Below are 17,249 nucleotides of genomic sequence, written 5' to 3'. Positions count from 1 at the left end.
AAATATGTTTATGCTAATCACAAACTTTATAGAGTAAGATGATCAGTGTGTTTTTGTACATATGTTGAATACAAAATCAACCAACCCTTTTACTTCAAACTTTCTAATGATGTATGTCAGAATGTAATTCTAATTAAAAAGTATCCATAATAACATTTAATCTTAATGCATTCAGGGGCAACTAGGTGGCGTAGTGGATAAAGCACCGGCCCTGGAGTCGGGAGTACCTGGGTTCAAATCTGGTCTCAGACACTTAATAATGACCTAGCTGTGTGGCCTTGGGCAACACACGTAACCCCGTTTGCCTTGCAAAAACCTAAAAAAAAATAATCTTAATGCATTCAATTATTATTATTCCAGTATATCATATATATATATTATTTTTTATTTGCTAATTCGTGAACATTTTATAGAAAGAAAGTTTATTGAAGGCTTAATTTTTTGTATCTGCAGTGCATAACAAGAGGAGGCATAGTGAATATAGTGTCAGATCTGAAATCATTATAAGATTTTAGTTCAAATTCGGACTCAGACAACTGCTAGCTTTGTGACTCTGTATAAGTCATTTAACTCTCCTTGACTCAGTTTCCTAAATAGTAAAATGAGAATAATACTAGCACCTATATCCCAGAGTTATTGTGAGGAACTACTAAGATAATATTTGTAGAACATTTTGAAAATCCTAAATGGCTTCTAAAATACTAGTTATTTTTGTTGCTATTTTCAGTTGCGTTGGACTCTATGATCCCGTTTGGGGTTTTCTTGGCAAACTGCAGTACTTTGTCATTTCCCTCTCCATCTCATATTAGAGACTAGGAAACTGAGGCAAACAGGATGAAGGAACTTTTCCTAGGGTAGCACAGCTAGTGAAGGTCTGAGGTCAGATTTGAACTCAACAAGATGAGTCGTTCTCACTTCACACTTGCTTCTCTTACTGTGCCACCTAGTTCCATTATTATTATTATTATTATTATTAGTAGTAGTAGTAGTAGTAGTAGTAGTAGTAGTAGTAGTAGTAGTAGTAGTAGTAGTAGTAGTAGTAGTACCTGTGGTGTACTCACTGCAACGTTGGTTATCTTAGGAAATGCATAAAGGAAAAAAATGGGGATGAGGGTATTTTCTTTCAACCTGTACTCTCTTCCCATCCCACCCCTACATTTCTGTCCCTGTACAATGTAAATAACAACACAATCATACAAGGTTATTTTGCGGAAAGTCCTCTGCAAATCTTAAGGCTAATATTTGGGGAAAGTAAGCTACATGCAAATAATTAGGCATATTATATGTATTTATATATATATATATATATATATTATAAATGGAGTCAGAGAAAAAATAATTTTGAGTATGTCTAATACTTCCACTGATGTTGGGAATTTCCTGTGGAGAATATTCAAATAAGCTAACACTAGTTCAGATCAGTAAATTATATCTATAGAATTCAGAATTCTGAAAATTAACTAGAACCCAAGAAGTTGACTTACACAGGCTCCATCAGCTAGAAGGTGTCTTTCTGATGCTCAGGCTTCTTAGTGAGTCACTATCCCACATTGTGTACCTAGAAAAAAAATATAAACATTATAATATGAACCAAATTATTTCCAGGATAGAAAGAAACCTAGATTAGGAGTCAAGGATGAGGAATGTTTCTTCTGAAGAAGACCATGACAACAGGGAGGTGAAGCCATGATAACCACATAAATTGGATTTGAGTGAGGGGAAGAGGGGCTATGCGTCACCAGAGCCACTTTCTCCTCAGAGCCATACGGGTTCAGTGGCCAGATATAAATCAGGACAATTGGATATGACTCTGGATAGGAGGTAGTCAGGGTTCAGTGACTTGCCCAAATGTCCCAGCTAGTTAATAATGGTTGTCCTTCATTTCCAAACAAGACCACGACATCAGGGAGGTGATGCCATGACAAGCACCTGAATTGTTTTGGAGTGAGGTGGTCCTGAACTAATTCACCAGCTCCACTTTCTCCTCCAGAGTCATCTGGGTCCAATGGCCAGATAGAAATCAGGACAAGTGGAGATGGCCCTGGAAGTGGGGCAATCAGGGTTAAATGATTTGTCCAAAGTCATACAGTAGACTGAGGCTGGTTCAACCTCCTGTTCTCCTGACTCCAAGGTCAATGCTTTACCCACTGTGCCACCATTCTGTTTTGGATATGGACAAATTTTTATCTGGACCATAAAGAAAGCATAAAATGGCATCACCATCTATTATTGGTTATTTCACTACCTGCCTCACTGGCTCATTATATCCAAAGTGATAACTTATAAAAGGCACTTTATTGACTATAAAAATGATATGAATATTAATTATTAATCAAAGAAGAGGAACAAGTATAAGCTAAGGGGAGTTATAGGACTAAGATCTACTCTTATACAAAGGCACTTAAATGAATTTATTGAACTGAATGGTGTATGTGTCCTGTGTACTTGGGGACCTGGGCCTGCTTCTATTAGCCAGGGAGTCAGAGGCTTAAATTAAGATAAATTGATATTGTGAAAAGTTCTGTGCCTGAATGATTTGGTTTGAATTATTCCCTTAAAGCAGAAGAATAGGGAACAACTTACCTTAGGGGTTTGTGGGGGAAATTCAACCTTAGTCCTAATTTAGAATCCAGCACAAATTTTGAAATCATTTGTATATTAGAAATTCAGCCAGCAAGTATTTACTGATTATATTTCAGATAGATGGTGATACTTTCACATGTAACCTAGGGTTACCTATAGGTCAACCTGAGGCAGAGCTATCAGTATTTTGTCCTAAAGAGTCAGATGAACATGTTGACAGTATATCAGCATATAAATAACAAGATCTTAGCATCTAGTTAATAAGAATAATTATTATAAATGGGAAGATTGTAGACAATTGCCTGAGATGAGCCCTGTCTAGTCTCATGGCTCCCTGAATAAAATTCCCCCATCCTCCCTCCAAGTACACTCATTCCTGGATGTGTATGTTCCTCCTGGTCCCTTCTCCCAGGTGAAGTCATGTTTCTTACCACTCACAGTGGTCTTTGGCATTTTACTACTTTGCAAACATACTTACAGCATAGAAGTAAATGAGAATTCTGAAAGATAGTTTTTATTAAATTTTATTTTTTCATTTAATATGAATTTATTTTTCATTCTTACCACCTGCCTCCCAACTGGGAGGAAAAAAAGAACAATAAACAAAATCTTCCTAACAAATGCACACAGTTGAACAAAATAAATTTCTACATTGGCCAGGTCCAAAAAGCTTGACTTATTTTGCATATTTTGGCATATTTATCTTATTGTCAGGAGATGGGTGGCATACATTATCACCAGTCCTCTGAAATCATGGTTGTTTATGTATTGAGAAAAGTTCTTAAATCTTGAAAGATAGTCTTTAGAATCTAAATTTTTTAAATTGGGAAATTGCCTGGAAATACTCCAACAAATTTTTATTAAAGCATGTATATACTTCACTTCACATTCGGTTTCATATTAGTTCACCTAGTCATTAGCAAAACAACGAAGGTTGAGATTTTGATTTTCATCTGCCTCAATCAACTGTATTTCAAGAGATCCCTTTTTAACAGACCTAATTTACAGCTGTTCAATAAGTGATACAAGCTACAAGTTCTGTTGTTAGAATAAAATTGAGAATAGTGAAACTATTTTTGTCCTTCAAATTATCAATGAAATTGAGGCATAAAGGGAGAAGAGGAAGGAATCTTTATTAAAGGACAAACTCATCGCAACTACTATGGTTCTTCATGTGCACATTTTACCTTTTAACAATCTCTTTTCCAAAGACACGAGCATTTTAATATGACTAAGGAGGGTGGTTAAAGCTTGGTAAATGTCTTCACATATTTGAAGATCTGGGGCAGATAGGTGGTACATAGTGGGTTTGGAGTGAGGAACATTCATTTTCCATAGTTCAAATCAGGTCTGAGAACTGAATAGCCGTGTAACCTTGGGTCAGTTACTTTACCCTGTTTTATCTCAGTTTCCTTTATCTGTAAAATGAACTAGAGAAGGAAATGTCAAACTATTTTGAATAAAATGTCAAATGGGGACCTGAAGAATCAGATATGACTGAAATGATTCAACAACAACTATTTTAAAAATGTTGAAGCTTGTTCTTCTTAGATGCAGAAGTCCAAATTAGGGAGAGTTGCTAGAAATTAGGAGCCAAAACTAAAAACTTGACATAAGGTAAAACTCCATAAAAATGAGAGCTATCCTATGGGAATTGGGCAATGTTGGGAGGCAAAGTTTACTCCTCACCACCAGAGGTATTTGGGAAGAATAGATGGTCGCTCATTAGGAAATATTATAGAGGAGATTCTTGTCATATTTGGGCCAAATTGTATTGCCCCCTAAGTCCCTTCCAAATCTGAGATTCTGTAATTACCTATATATTTGTCTGTGATATATTGATAATCTAGTTTTGCATCAGTCAAAATTTATTGAGTACTTCTTGAGTTACATCTTATGGATTTGAAAAGAATGTTGTATTACAGAAGAAATGCAAATGCCTGGTTTTTATTTCTATTACTATCTTGTCTCTATTAGGTCCATTCCCCAAATATGGGATATGGGATGGGCCAGGTAAAATATTTTATTTTGTTTGTGGCATTTCCTAAGGAGACAAAGGTTTAAGATGGTGACAAAGGGATGAAAAGGAAATAAATATTCTAATTAATCTTAAATTTCAATTTATTGGAAGTCTGGCTTCAATTCTAACACTCTATCTTTTTTTTTTGTCCCCAAAGATAAATTTTGCCACCAAAGATTAAACATGAGGCCCTCCGCATGAGATTTTTCTTAGAATCATTTGATATTCAATATTTTAGGATGGATTAGGAAATTCATTTCCATTTAAGATGCATTTCTTAGGTACCCTTATTGGTCAATATACTGTTGTACCCTGGAGGCAGGAAGACCTGGGTTGATAAGTAAAACATATACCAGCTGTATGACTCTAGGCAAGTAACTTAACCTTCTAGCCCCCCAGGATTGGATGAGTTCATCCTGTTGCATATATCAGAGGAGTTTCTGTCCCTAGAATGTCCCACACCCAGGAGATCAAAGGTCCAAATTTAATATGCCTGTCAATGCCAGATGCTCAGGCGTTCTTGTTCAATTTTTTATTCATGCTCAATTCTTTATCATCCTGTGGATCATACTGTCCATGGAATTTTCTTGGCAAAGACACTGGAGTGGTTTGCCATTTCCTTCTCTAATGGATTAAGGTAATAGAAGTTAAGTAACTTGTCCAATGTCCTACAGCTTGTAAATGTCTATGAACCAATTAATTCTGAATTTATATCTTGACTCCAAGCCAAGTGGCTCTCTCCACTGAGCCATCTTTCTGCCTTTCAGTGCCCTAGATACAAAAATGAAAGTTGCTACTTGAAACTAAAAATTTTGCAAGAAATATTTATAGCTATAAATCTAGACTCTGTAGATTTTTATTTAGACATTTACTTTATGGAAGTTACTACTCTTCCCATGAACTTTTTTACTTTTGTTTTACAATATTCCCTTCCCCAATAGGCCCTACTTTTTGATGACACTTTTTTTTAAAATTTATTTAAGGTAATGGCATTAAGTGAGTTGCCCAAGGTCACACAGCTAAGCGATTATTAAGTGTCTGAGACCAGATCTGAACTCAGATTCTCCTGATTCTAGGTCCTGTCCTCTATCTACTGCACCACCTAGCTTCCACTTTGATGGCACTCTTAATGAAAGGACCTGTCTTGGATTTTTTTTAGAATTGTAGGATGTAGACTTGGAAGGAGCCATCTAATGAAGCCCAACCCTCTCAATTTGAAGACAAGAAAACTAAGGCCTGAAAGGTTGTGACATATTCAAAGTCATATAGGCAATAAGAAGAAGAGACTGGATTTGAACCCAAATCCTCTAACTCTAAACCTAGGGCTCCCACTCCTTCCACTCAAAATGATTGTTTCTATTATAGGATGAGGAAACTGAAGCTTATATAAGTTAAGTAATATTCAGGGTCACAGAGCTGGTTTTCTTACTAAGTCTCCAGGCTTGAACCTTTGGCTCTAGTCACTACTCTACTTATTCCATGTTTCACAGCATCACCTGGACTGATTCAGTCAGAAACATAGCAGGATTAAAACAAACAGAATTTTTAAGTGTAATTTCTTCCTCTTCCACATCCCTTTGCCCCACTCACCCAATACTTCTAGGTACAGGTTAGTTCAATCTCATATAAAGTAACATTCACTCATTATTCCAACTTTGTTTTATTCTTCTTTCCTTTCTCAGAAATCCTACATAACTTATATCACCACAAATTGTAACGCTTCTTGCATATTTTGTCATGTATTTACATTTTCCCTCATACTAAATTATACATAACTTGATTTCAGATACCATATCTCACATCTATCTATGTAATATGTAATATATAATATATATATTTATTCTTATATTCTTAGCACCTGGGATAGTAGTGAGTTTTTGATGTAGTTAAACACTCTGGTAGTAGGAAAAACCTTAGATTTGAAGACATAAGAAGACCTGGGTTCAAATCCTGGTTCTGTCCCTTACTAAGAGTATGACTAGGGGAATAATTTACTACTCTTGGACCTGGTTTCATCATCTATTTTGAGGTTTTGCTGTTCAATTGTTTCTGACTCTTTATATGCCTATTTGAGATTTTCTTGACAAGGATATTGGAGTGGTTTGCCATTACTTTCTCCAATTCATTTTACTGATGAGGAAACTGAAGCAAACAGGGTAAAGTGACTTACCCAGGGTCACACAGTTAGTGTCTAAGGTTGGATTTGATTTGAGGTCTTCCTGGTTCAGCTTTATATCTGCTATGCTACCTAGTTGCCTCAAAATCCGTGAAGGGGAACAATGATAATTTCTACTATATACTCTCACTGAGTGAGGTATTGTGAATATAATAATGTAATATATATGGAGAATATAATATAATATAATTAATATAACATAATATAATATAATAATATAATATAATATAAATGGGGAATTTTTGTTATATATGAAGTCAGACTCAATGGTTGTTGGTTGATAGAATGCCCCATCTATTTTTATAAACAAACTGAAATTCTCTCAGGCAAGGTTAGTTTTTAATTAATGATTTTCATAATGGTCATAAAGGGAACAAACTATATGGAGGGGGTAACTAGGTCTCACTGTGGATAAAGTGCTGGACCTGGAGTCAGGAAGACTCATCTTCCTGAGTTCAAATGTGACCTCAGACTCTAACTAGCTATGTGACCCTGAGCAAGGCACTTACCTTGTTTGCCTCATTTTACTTATTTGTGAAATAACATGGAGAGGGAAATGACAAATCACTCTACTATTTTTGGTAAGAAAACCCCAAATGGAAACATGAAGAATTTGGCATGACTGAAATGAACAAACTACAACAAATCTCTATGGAAACTAATTTTCTGCTGCTCTTCTCTCCTCTCCCTGTCTCATTCCAACAGTTGCTTAGAGAATTCCATTTACAACATCCTAACTAAAGGGCTCTAGGCAGTAGGTGGTTTGTATGTGGACCCAATCAATGCCTCCCATCTCTACTGTCAAAGTGAAATAGCAAGTGATTTATGAGTATATTTGTCCATGTAACTGCAATTTGTTTCCTTTCCTTCTCATTGCTTTTCTTACTGCATCAATGGTGTTAACATCTCAATAAGGGAACACAAGATAAACTCTAGTGTTACCAGAAATTTCCATTTGTACTTTTCTATTTTATTAATGTATGCTTACCAGAACGTGTATAGAATACTATGGTATAATTTAAACATAAATCCATGAAACTTTAAGATTATGAGGCATCTGTATAATACAGATACAAGATTATTTTTTTTAAAAAATCTTACATATCAATTTGGAAATCAGAGTTAAAGTATAAGTAAATAAATTTAGATCAAGATTATTGTTATTCAGTATTGTAGAGAAGAACTCAAAGGAACACAGAATATATTTTAAATTAGAGAATGGATCATATAATTAATTTCTGTTTTATGAAATGTCAACCTACTAGGTCAGCAATGAACCTTTTATATTGTTCTGTGGGGGCAGCTAGGTGGATCAGTGGATAGAGCACCAGCCCTGGATTTAGGAGGACCTGAGTTCAAATGTGGGCTCAGACACTAAATAATTATGTAGCTGTGACCATGGGCAAGTCACTTAACCACATTTGCTTGAAAAACAAAAACAAAAACAGAAAAAAGCAAAAATAAAATAAAAAATAAAATTGTTCTGTGGAAATTAAAGTTGGGGTAAGGACAAAATACCATCTGCTGGCCATAGTAGGAAAGTACAATTTTCAAAGTCACCAATTAAGGTTTTATTGTTTAAATCTATTGTTAGAGACAATCATCTCTTTATTATAAAGTTAAGTTTGACTTCCAAAAATGGCAAACAGTAAGTGATAAGTAACTCTATACAAGCATGTTAGAATTTCACACCTTATATTTCAATCAAATAGAGAATTTGAAATAGCACTTTATCATATTTTTACACAAAACTGAGACCTTAGATCTTGCTTAAGGTAATAACAGATTATCTTCAAAAATGGTTTAGGAATTTTTTATTCATAAATCTAGTCCCAAATATTTCTAGATGTTGTGAATTCAACTTTAATATATACTTGATGCATACAAGGGATGTTTATGTGAAATATAAGTTAATTATAGTAAAAAATGTTTTAGCAATCCACATTTAATACTATAGACAGTTAATTAAACAAAAAAATATTGATGCCAGTTAAAGCCTAATGTCCTTTTTCCAGGGAGTGCCATATAAGTCATATGTTCAAGACATGAAAGATTCATTTATTCAGGGGTTTCTTATGAGGATTCCTAAAGAAGATTAGTGAATTGTGTTATTGTCACCATTTTCAGTAATTATAGTGACCTTGTTCCACATTCCACAGTTAACAATTTACAATCTATTTATGCTTCAGACATGAACTTTTGGAAGAAGCTCGAAGGAAGGGATTACCTTTTGCCCAGTGGGATGGGCCTACAGTGGTTGCCTGGCTAGAGGTAAGTAGGTGGATATGGGGGGGGGGGGGAGCCCACATTCATTGAAGGAGGCAGAAGTGAGGATTTTCTCAAGAACTGCAGTTTGTGTGACTATGTAGAAATTTGCTGATAATGATGACAGATATATCTGCTTTCCTCAATGTCTCTTGGAAACCATATCTTTCATGTCCAAGTTTTACTTTGAGGCATCTAGAGAGTTCATTCCTCTATTTGTCCCTGGGATTGATATTTATTGTATTTGGTGTGAGAGAGCCTTTGACAATTGGTTTGGTATTTATTTCCTTTGTTGTTGTTTTGTTGTTGAGTTGTTCCAGCTGTGTTTGAGTCTTGGTGATCCCATCTTTGGTTTTTTTGGTAGACACTGGAGTGGTCCACTACTTCCTTCGTTTGATTTTCTGTGTGACCCAAGGCAAATTGTTTCTTTTTTCTGCGTCATTAGTGCCTCATATCTAAAGTAAGATTGTTTGTTGAACCAGGTAGTCACTAAGGTCCCTGTGATCCTATACTAAGAAAGAATCCCATGGAAAGGCAGTCAAGCTAAACAGGATCTTTTAAACAGGATCAATAGGACAACTGAAAGTAGCTGTCATTCAGCATCAGATAATAGGGTCTTCCAGAATCTTTTTTCTTGATATTCTTCTACAGTGCTATAAAACTGAGCTCTTTTCTCCTTCTCAGTTGAACAACTTTTTGAAAGTGGAAGAACTAGTCTAACTCACAAATTTATCAGTGCCTTCTCTTGGGAGTAGTGCTGCCTTCCAACCCCTACTGTTCCATTGCCTTGCCTGCTCAATAGCGTTTTTTCAATTAGTTTAAAACAAGTAATTTTGCTAAGCCTAGAATTTACGTACCTCATTAACAAGTTTGGTACCTCCCTTCTAGCCTAGCAGCTGTGAATTTTTTGACAGTGGGTAGATCATTATCCTTTCTAAGCTTTGTGGTACTGTCCTTAACTCAAATTGGAGAAAAACTCATCTTTTAAGCAGATGGCTTTGGGAGAAAATTTGATCCATTGGATTGCAAACTGGAAAAGTCAGAAATAAAGATCTGGCATCAGGTCCCATTTTTACCCATACTGTCTTGTGTGACTGTGGATCAATTATTTAATCTTTCCGTACTAGAAATTCTAAGTTTCAATATTGCAACTGTGCAATGTTAGAGGAAATTACTCAATGGGAACTTCCTATGCTAGTGAAATCACAGATCTCATCTCTTTTCCTTTGGGGATATAAAATAACCTAACTCAGCTTTTTAAATCATTGTAGAAGATCCCGAGTTTAGGATTTTCCATGGGGAAAATTTTTAATTGATTTAAAACCTATTTAATTATTTACAAAAGTAGGCATAGCAAACTGCTTACACTGAGCAAATGATGCCTATGACTTCATTCAGTCAATACTAATTAATCTATCAGCAAATGTTTTTGTTTGTGGTCAAACTGCTCATTGTAGTTACTTTATTTAAAATCAGTGACCTGATAGCATATCTGACTAGCTAAGCCTCAAAAGCATGATAATGCTTCATTTAGGGTCTTTTTTTCCATTTCTCTTTCATTATAATTAAACATTTCTCAGATTGCCAGTGAGAAGACTGTTACTGGGGGAGATGATAAGTGAATCTTTAAGTATAAAAATATTCTAGCATCAACTGACATTAATGTGCTAAGAAATGACAGGCAGCACAGTTTGCAATAATTAAACCCACCTTGAACATCTGGGAATTGGCCGATAATTGCTTCATGATGCGTCTCACATCATAAAACTGAACAAACAAGATGAATGAGCAAAGCAATAGAGTGAGTGAGTGTTCTTAACTTTTCACCTCAATATCCATGAGTACAAATTGTGTTGTGAATGACATGTGGAAGTGAGTTTGGAGTGGCTCTAATTCATCCATGTCAAAGAACACTCACAGGATGCTCAGGAGTGACATTTATGAAGAGCCATGACCGTCTATGGGACTTAAATGTTTACTGCAATGCTTCATCAGTTAGATCAGACTAACTGCAGTGGGGACCCAAGGATGGAATCAGCAACGCTCAAGTCAGCCGGTTTGGGTTTGATGAGTAGACCTGTTAATATTTGAGGATGGAGAAGGCAAAAGAGATAAGTGCTGTGAATCTCAAACCTGGCTAATTGAGGGGATGCAGACAGAGCTATGGAAGGATTGCTTATAATAAAATTATTTTAAATATTTTATTCAATTAACAAAAAAATATTTTCTCTTTCTCTCAACACATCCTATGTACACCATTGAAAAAAAGGGGGATAAAAGGGGGGAGAATTTGCAACAAATAAGCAAAGTCAAGCAAGGCAATTGACCACGTACAAAAAAATCTAACTCACTACAGGTACCTTCTTGCCAGAATTCAGGTTAATTCCATTCCATCACATAGGATAGGATAATAAAAATGAAAAGTACAAGAGCTGAAGATCTAGGCTCTATACTTTATTGCCATTGTCACCTGGGTCTCAGTTTCTTCATCTCTAAAATGACAGTTTTGGCCAAGATGATGCCTGTGACCCATTTCACTTCTATATCCAACATCCTAGATTTTAGACTAAGACTCCTGTTCTCAGCTAGTTACTTTAAAAGATGAACATATTTTTTCTCTTCATTCTTTTTTTCTCCTTTGTTGAACAATAAATGTCAATAAATAAATATAAATTCCCTCTTGACCCTTATTGACCATATCTGAATGCATATGTTTTGTTCTATATGGTAAGGCCATCATCTCTCCAGTAGGAAGTAGAGAACATGGTACATTTTTGGACTAGTGATTACTTAATCAGTGTTCTAAAGTCTGTAAAGTTGTTTTACTTTATAGGGTTGTTGTCAAAGTAGAAATTGTCGTCTTACTTCTTTTATTTTTCTTTATTCTTTCTGAAATTTTCAAGTTCTAATGGAGCTATATACCTTTTTCATCTCAATCTTGCTTAGTTTAATCATCTAGTTCCAATCCACCTCACCAATACTAAAGATTTACATTCCAATAAAATTTCTACATCTTTAGCCCCATTTCCCCATGAATTCTCATGTGTTTCAGAATATGAGACAGTATCTCCCACTTTAAAAATAGAAGCCCATAAGAAAGTTGCCTAGAACCTGTTTGACTCTATTCCAGGGGCTGGAAACCCCTGACTTGTGGGCATTATTGTCTCACATTGCCAAGGCAACCACAGGCAGAACTCGGAATTCAATAAGTCTAGATGCTTTTTTTTAGAAGTGAATGAATTAGATGTTTGAATAAATATAGTTCTTGAATGATGTTATAAATATCCAAATGACCCTTGGCAGACAAAAAAAAATGCCCTCCTATTTAATCCTCTTGACTATATTAAGCATTTTGTCCTGGCAATAATCTGTATCCTTATTAGAATATGTTTCTTGAGGACAAAGACTGTTCAGGTCTTCTCTTTTTATTTCCATGACCTAACTTAGAGTGTCTAGAAAGTAGTAGATAGTAAATGTTTATTTTTTTGACTGAATGATTTCCCTTCCCTTCCCTAGAAATAGTTGCCATCAAGGATCTCATTTTTCCTGATGAGTAAGGGAGCCCTTTGAGAGTTTTTTCCCTCCTTTCCCTTCTTCATTCTAATTATAGTTCAAGATACAAGTTATAAGAATTTAAAAGTTTGGAGAGTTGATTATAAAACATCTTGGAAGAATGTTTTTAACGGCATAAATAAACATAAGATTACACATGAAATCATTCATATAGTAGTACAGGTGTTGAAATATTAGAAGTAAAAATGTTTCCAGAGCCCATGTTAAAAATTCCTGCCTAAGGATTGATTAAACTCAACCTCATTTTATAGCAATAGAAACTGACACCCAGGGTAGGTATATGATTGTTCCAAGATCATATGCATAGCAAGGAGAAGACAGAATTCCTGACTACAGGCATGATATCTTTCATTAGACTTTTCAGCTTCACTATGTTATATTTTATGTTAATGTCAGTTTTACCAGATGTTATGTCCCTCTTCTTTTAAATTATAAGAATTTAGCACTATTGTTTTAATCTAGCGAAATTCCTTGTGAAGGGACCATGCTCATAGATCTGAATTATCTTGAATTCTCTATATTTCTCAAGTTGCTGTGACAGCAGAGAGGAAGTTTCATGACCTTACATGATTGCTTACAATATGGAGCATAAATATAAAAGGAGAAGGGACTCCAGGAGCCAAATAGCCCATCCCCTACATTTTACAAAAGAGAAAATTAAGTCCCAAGATGCTGACTTTATAGTCACTCAGGAAGAAGATTTTATACTAGAAGAGTTATATTTATTCAAACCAATTGGGGGGGAGGGAAATTAAAAAATTAAAAGAGAAATTTGAATGCTTGTAATTTTTAATTTTATCCTTTACTTTATGCCCATAGCTGTGGTTGGGAATGCCTGCTTGGTATGTTGCAGCTTGCCGGGCCAATGTAAAAAGTGGCGCTATCATGTCTGCTCTGTCAGACACAGAGATCCAGAGAGAAATAGGAATCAGCAACCCTCTGCATCGCCTGAAACTCCGATTAGCAATCCAGGAGATGGTTTCCTTAACAAGCCCATCCGCTCCCCCTACATCTCGAACGGTGAGTCACTTTCCGCTTGTCTTCTCTCCCACTCCGGTGTTAAACAGTGCTGGCATTTTGAAGTCTGCTATGGGAAACTATGGCAACACACCCTTCCAAATTAGTATGAATTATTCTGAAGAGATGAAGCTTGCTCTTTATTAACCTTGCTGCAACTTCTAAGAAGTTTTTACTAGGCAGAGCCATCTTTGCTATCAGACTAGAAGTGTATATTTGAGTACTCTATGATATTTTAAGATGATTGAGAAAAATTTTAAAAGTCTGGGCATTTGAATAGGCATCTGAAAGTTTAGATTATTAACTGAGAAACTTACTTCCCTTTTTTCACATAATTCAAATGGATTATTTATAAGAAAGTTCCTTCCATGGTATGTTCTACATGCAATGTTTTCATAAAGGCTGATACTTTCTTCCAAATAGAAGATGAATGATTTATATACCCTATCTCTTACTCAAGCAGTTTTCTTGAGGATAAATAGATATATTTCTAAATTTAATTTTTCATGAGTACTAGGTTGTATTATATATTCCTTTATAATCTGCTTTATAATTTTTTCTTCCTTAGCCTCTATGCTTCCTTATACTCCCCCCCATTCAAAATGCATTTAAATATGGTCAAATGAAAAGGAAAAGGCAAACTCACAACTTGGAACACTTTGATAACTATAAACCTCTAGAGAATGTGGACAGAATAAAAACTGATCCATGAGCTTATGTCCCTTGGTACCATGGACATGTCCCATGGCATCATTTTTGAAAAGAGTCGTCCCTATTTACAGCATCTCAGAAATTCAGCCATCCTTCTCTTTAACTCACACCTTATCTGTTCAAAAGTTGCGATCAATCAGTAAGTCTATTTATAGACCATATGTGCCAGTTTTTGTACAAAATACTGAGAATAAAAAAGAGGCAAAAAGATAGTCCTTGCTCTCAAAGAGGTGTCAGATTGTTAGATAATTTTAAATTGTAATTAAGAGACTGACATCACGGTTGCTATTCAGAGTCTTATAACATTTTTATTGTTTTTTGTCATCACATTTGACTCTTTATGACCCCTTGGGGCATCCTGTTTATGGGGTTTTCTTGGCAATGAAATTAGAGTGATTTGTCATTTCCTTATCCATAGTAATATAGTTGAGAATAAGAAAAATACTCATCGTGAAACGAGGTTCCAAAAAATATGATTGAATTTTATTTTTCAGATAACATTAATGCTCAAAAACAATAATTCATGATTGAATATTACTTTAAGGTTTATGAAATGTTTTCCCTTTAATTCTTATAAATGATATAAATAGAGCTATCCCATGTATAAAGGAACTCAAATAAGCCTTAAAGAAATTGAGTTACTGCCATAATAGCAGTCTTTGGTCAAACTTCTACTCATTTTGCAAGAGTGAGCCTCATTGAGGAAGAGCAAACAAGCCATGCTTAGAAGAATACCATTTTCTCTGGGCTGTGGGTCCAATGGGCTCCTTCTTATCTTGACAGCCTGACTTTTTTTCCTGCCCATCAACATTCTGAACCATTCTTTAAATTCATTTCAGTTTCTATTCATATAAATTCTCCCAAGATATAACACATGGTTTTATAGAGCTATATAATATATAAATATCAATTTATATGAGTGCATGTAATATGTGTACACAGTTATAAAAACAAACATGCATATAGACATAAACGGGAAATATTTAATAGACAATATATAGTGAACGACAACAAAACAATCCAAATTCAATAAACCAAAGCCTATTTATTTGAATAAATACTTTAAATTACTCTAATAAAACCAGGGAAATAGCAAAAACTGAATTAGCCAGTCAGAATGTCCCAACTTTGCTGCTAAAGTAACAGAAATCCCTTTGATCTAAGTTAGTTTTCTGTACTGTCCTTAGCTACAGCTGCTTCCTATTATTCTACTATCTGGTTATGTTCAATCTTTTCTGTTACTCCTAATTAACTGTCATAATTTAGGAGATCCTTATCCAATAAACTCAATTTAAGATTTATTTTGGTTTGCTGCCTCTTTCCCCTTTGATTTAATGGAGAATGTTTTGTTTATTTTCTGTCAGTGATTCATCTAAAATTTTCTTTTTGAAATTCTCACATGACAATATGCCATCTTATTATCAGTTCTGAATGTTAACTGTACAGCATTGACCAGATATATTCAGGGTTTTATTCAGAGAAAGCTTCTATTGTTCACTTATACCTATATGGTTTGTAGAATTTATTAGTTATGAAGCCCCAAAATGGGCAGCTAGGTGGTTCAATGGAGAGAGTACCAGGACTGGAGTTAGGAAGACTTATCTTCCTAGATTCAAATCTGGTCTCAGACACTAACTAGCTATGTAACTTCTGGGAAAGACTTTTAACCCTGTTTGCCTCAATTTCCTCATCTGTAAAATGAGTTGGATATGGAAATGGAAAACCATTCCATTATCTTTGCCAAGACAATCTCAATTGGGGTCACAAAGAATTGAACACAACTGAAAACGACTGAACAATAGCCAAACATTGGTTGCTGACTGGTGTTAGCTAAAGCAGCTCTGAGCACTTCAGCAGGAGGAGTTTAATGATGAGGGTCCATCTTTCTGACACCTGCCTCAGCTTCCCAATGTTATTTCAGAGCTATCTAGTGCAGGATCCTCCAGATCTGTTGACCCCATCCTCCCAAATCATAGCGTCACCCAAGGCTAACTTTACACATTCAGCATGCCAGTCACAATAAAGTAATATCAGAAGCATCTTCCACTAAATTTGGAACTAATGACAGATTTAACCTTCACCATAGCACTAAAGGAATTTCATAAGAAACTAAAGATTTTTTGTCTTAAGAAATTAATGAATGTGTTAACCCAAGGAATGTCTAGCTAATAGGACTTGGGAGTGATGGGTTTTCGTGATAGCTGGAGCAGTGATAGATTGCCCAGTTACTTGCTTTCCCTACAACCTATGAGTACAGGTGAAAAATTAAGATCAATCACTTCAGACCCTACTTAGAGTGGCTACCAGTATTACAGATAAAACTAGTGCTGAAATCATTGCATTATAGATAAAGTACTAGAAAGACTTTAAGAATCCATTTTCAAATAAGGACAGGTGCAGGGAAGGTGAGTGATTTATCCAAGGTCACACAGGTAATGTAAGAGATAGAATCTGAAGTCATGTCCTTTGAATCCAAAGCCATTCATTGCATCACATCTGAAATTTCACTTGAATCTGCATCTCTGGGACACTGACCCTCAATTTTCTAATCTATAAAATGGAGATACTAACTTTCAGGGTGCTTATGAAACTCAATAAAGATAACATTTATGAAAGATTTTACAATTCTTAAAGTCATACATAAATGAGTTATTATTGGTTCTACTCTTACTATAAAAGTAGGTTATCTGTGATTCAAGAATTGCTTCAATTTTATCTTTACTTCAAAAGACTCAAAGATAGCAGAGGTCTGTTATCCACTCAGGTTTCTTTGCAAACCTCCACTTTTGATGAACCTAGGCTTTTTATTCAGGATCTGTTAAGGAAAATATAGTTTCCTAAAGTGCTAACCTAGCATTTGTCAGAGAGATCACAACATCTTTACTACTTGGGGCCTTAAGTAAG

At 35.2% G+C, this 17,249-nt stretch overlaps 1 protein-coding gene across 1 annotated transcript in view; it reads left to right on the top strand.

The window, feature by feature from the left end:
* The window catches only part of PPFIA2 (PTPRF interacting protein alpha 2), a 190,207-nt gene that overhangs the window by 142,504 nt on the left and 30,454 nt on the right, over nt 1–17,249 (top strand). Inside the window, exons 17-18 of the mRNA XM_074221063.1 lie at nt 8,969–9,050; nt 13,437–13,637. Coding sequence (XP_074077164.1) covers nt 8,969–9,050; nt 13,437–13,637 — 283 coding nt within the window. The remainder of the gene's footprint in view (nt 1–8,968; nt 9,051–13,436; nt 13,638–17,249) is intronic.

This window comes from Macrotis lagotis, chromosome 2, assembly GCF_037893015.1.
Source record: "Macrotis lagotis isolate mMagLag1 chromosome 2, bilby.v1.9.chrom.fasta, whole genome shotgun sequence".
In the NCBI taxonomy this organism is placed as follows: Eukaryota; Metazoa; Chordata; class Mammalia; order Peramelemorphia; family Peramelidae; genus Macrotis; species Macrotis lagotis.
This window is presented reverse-complemented; position numbering and strand designations above follow the sequence as displayed.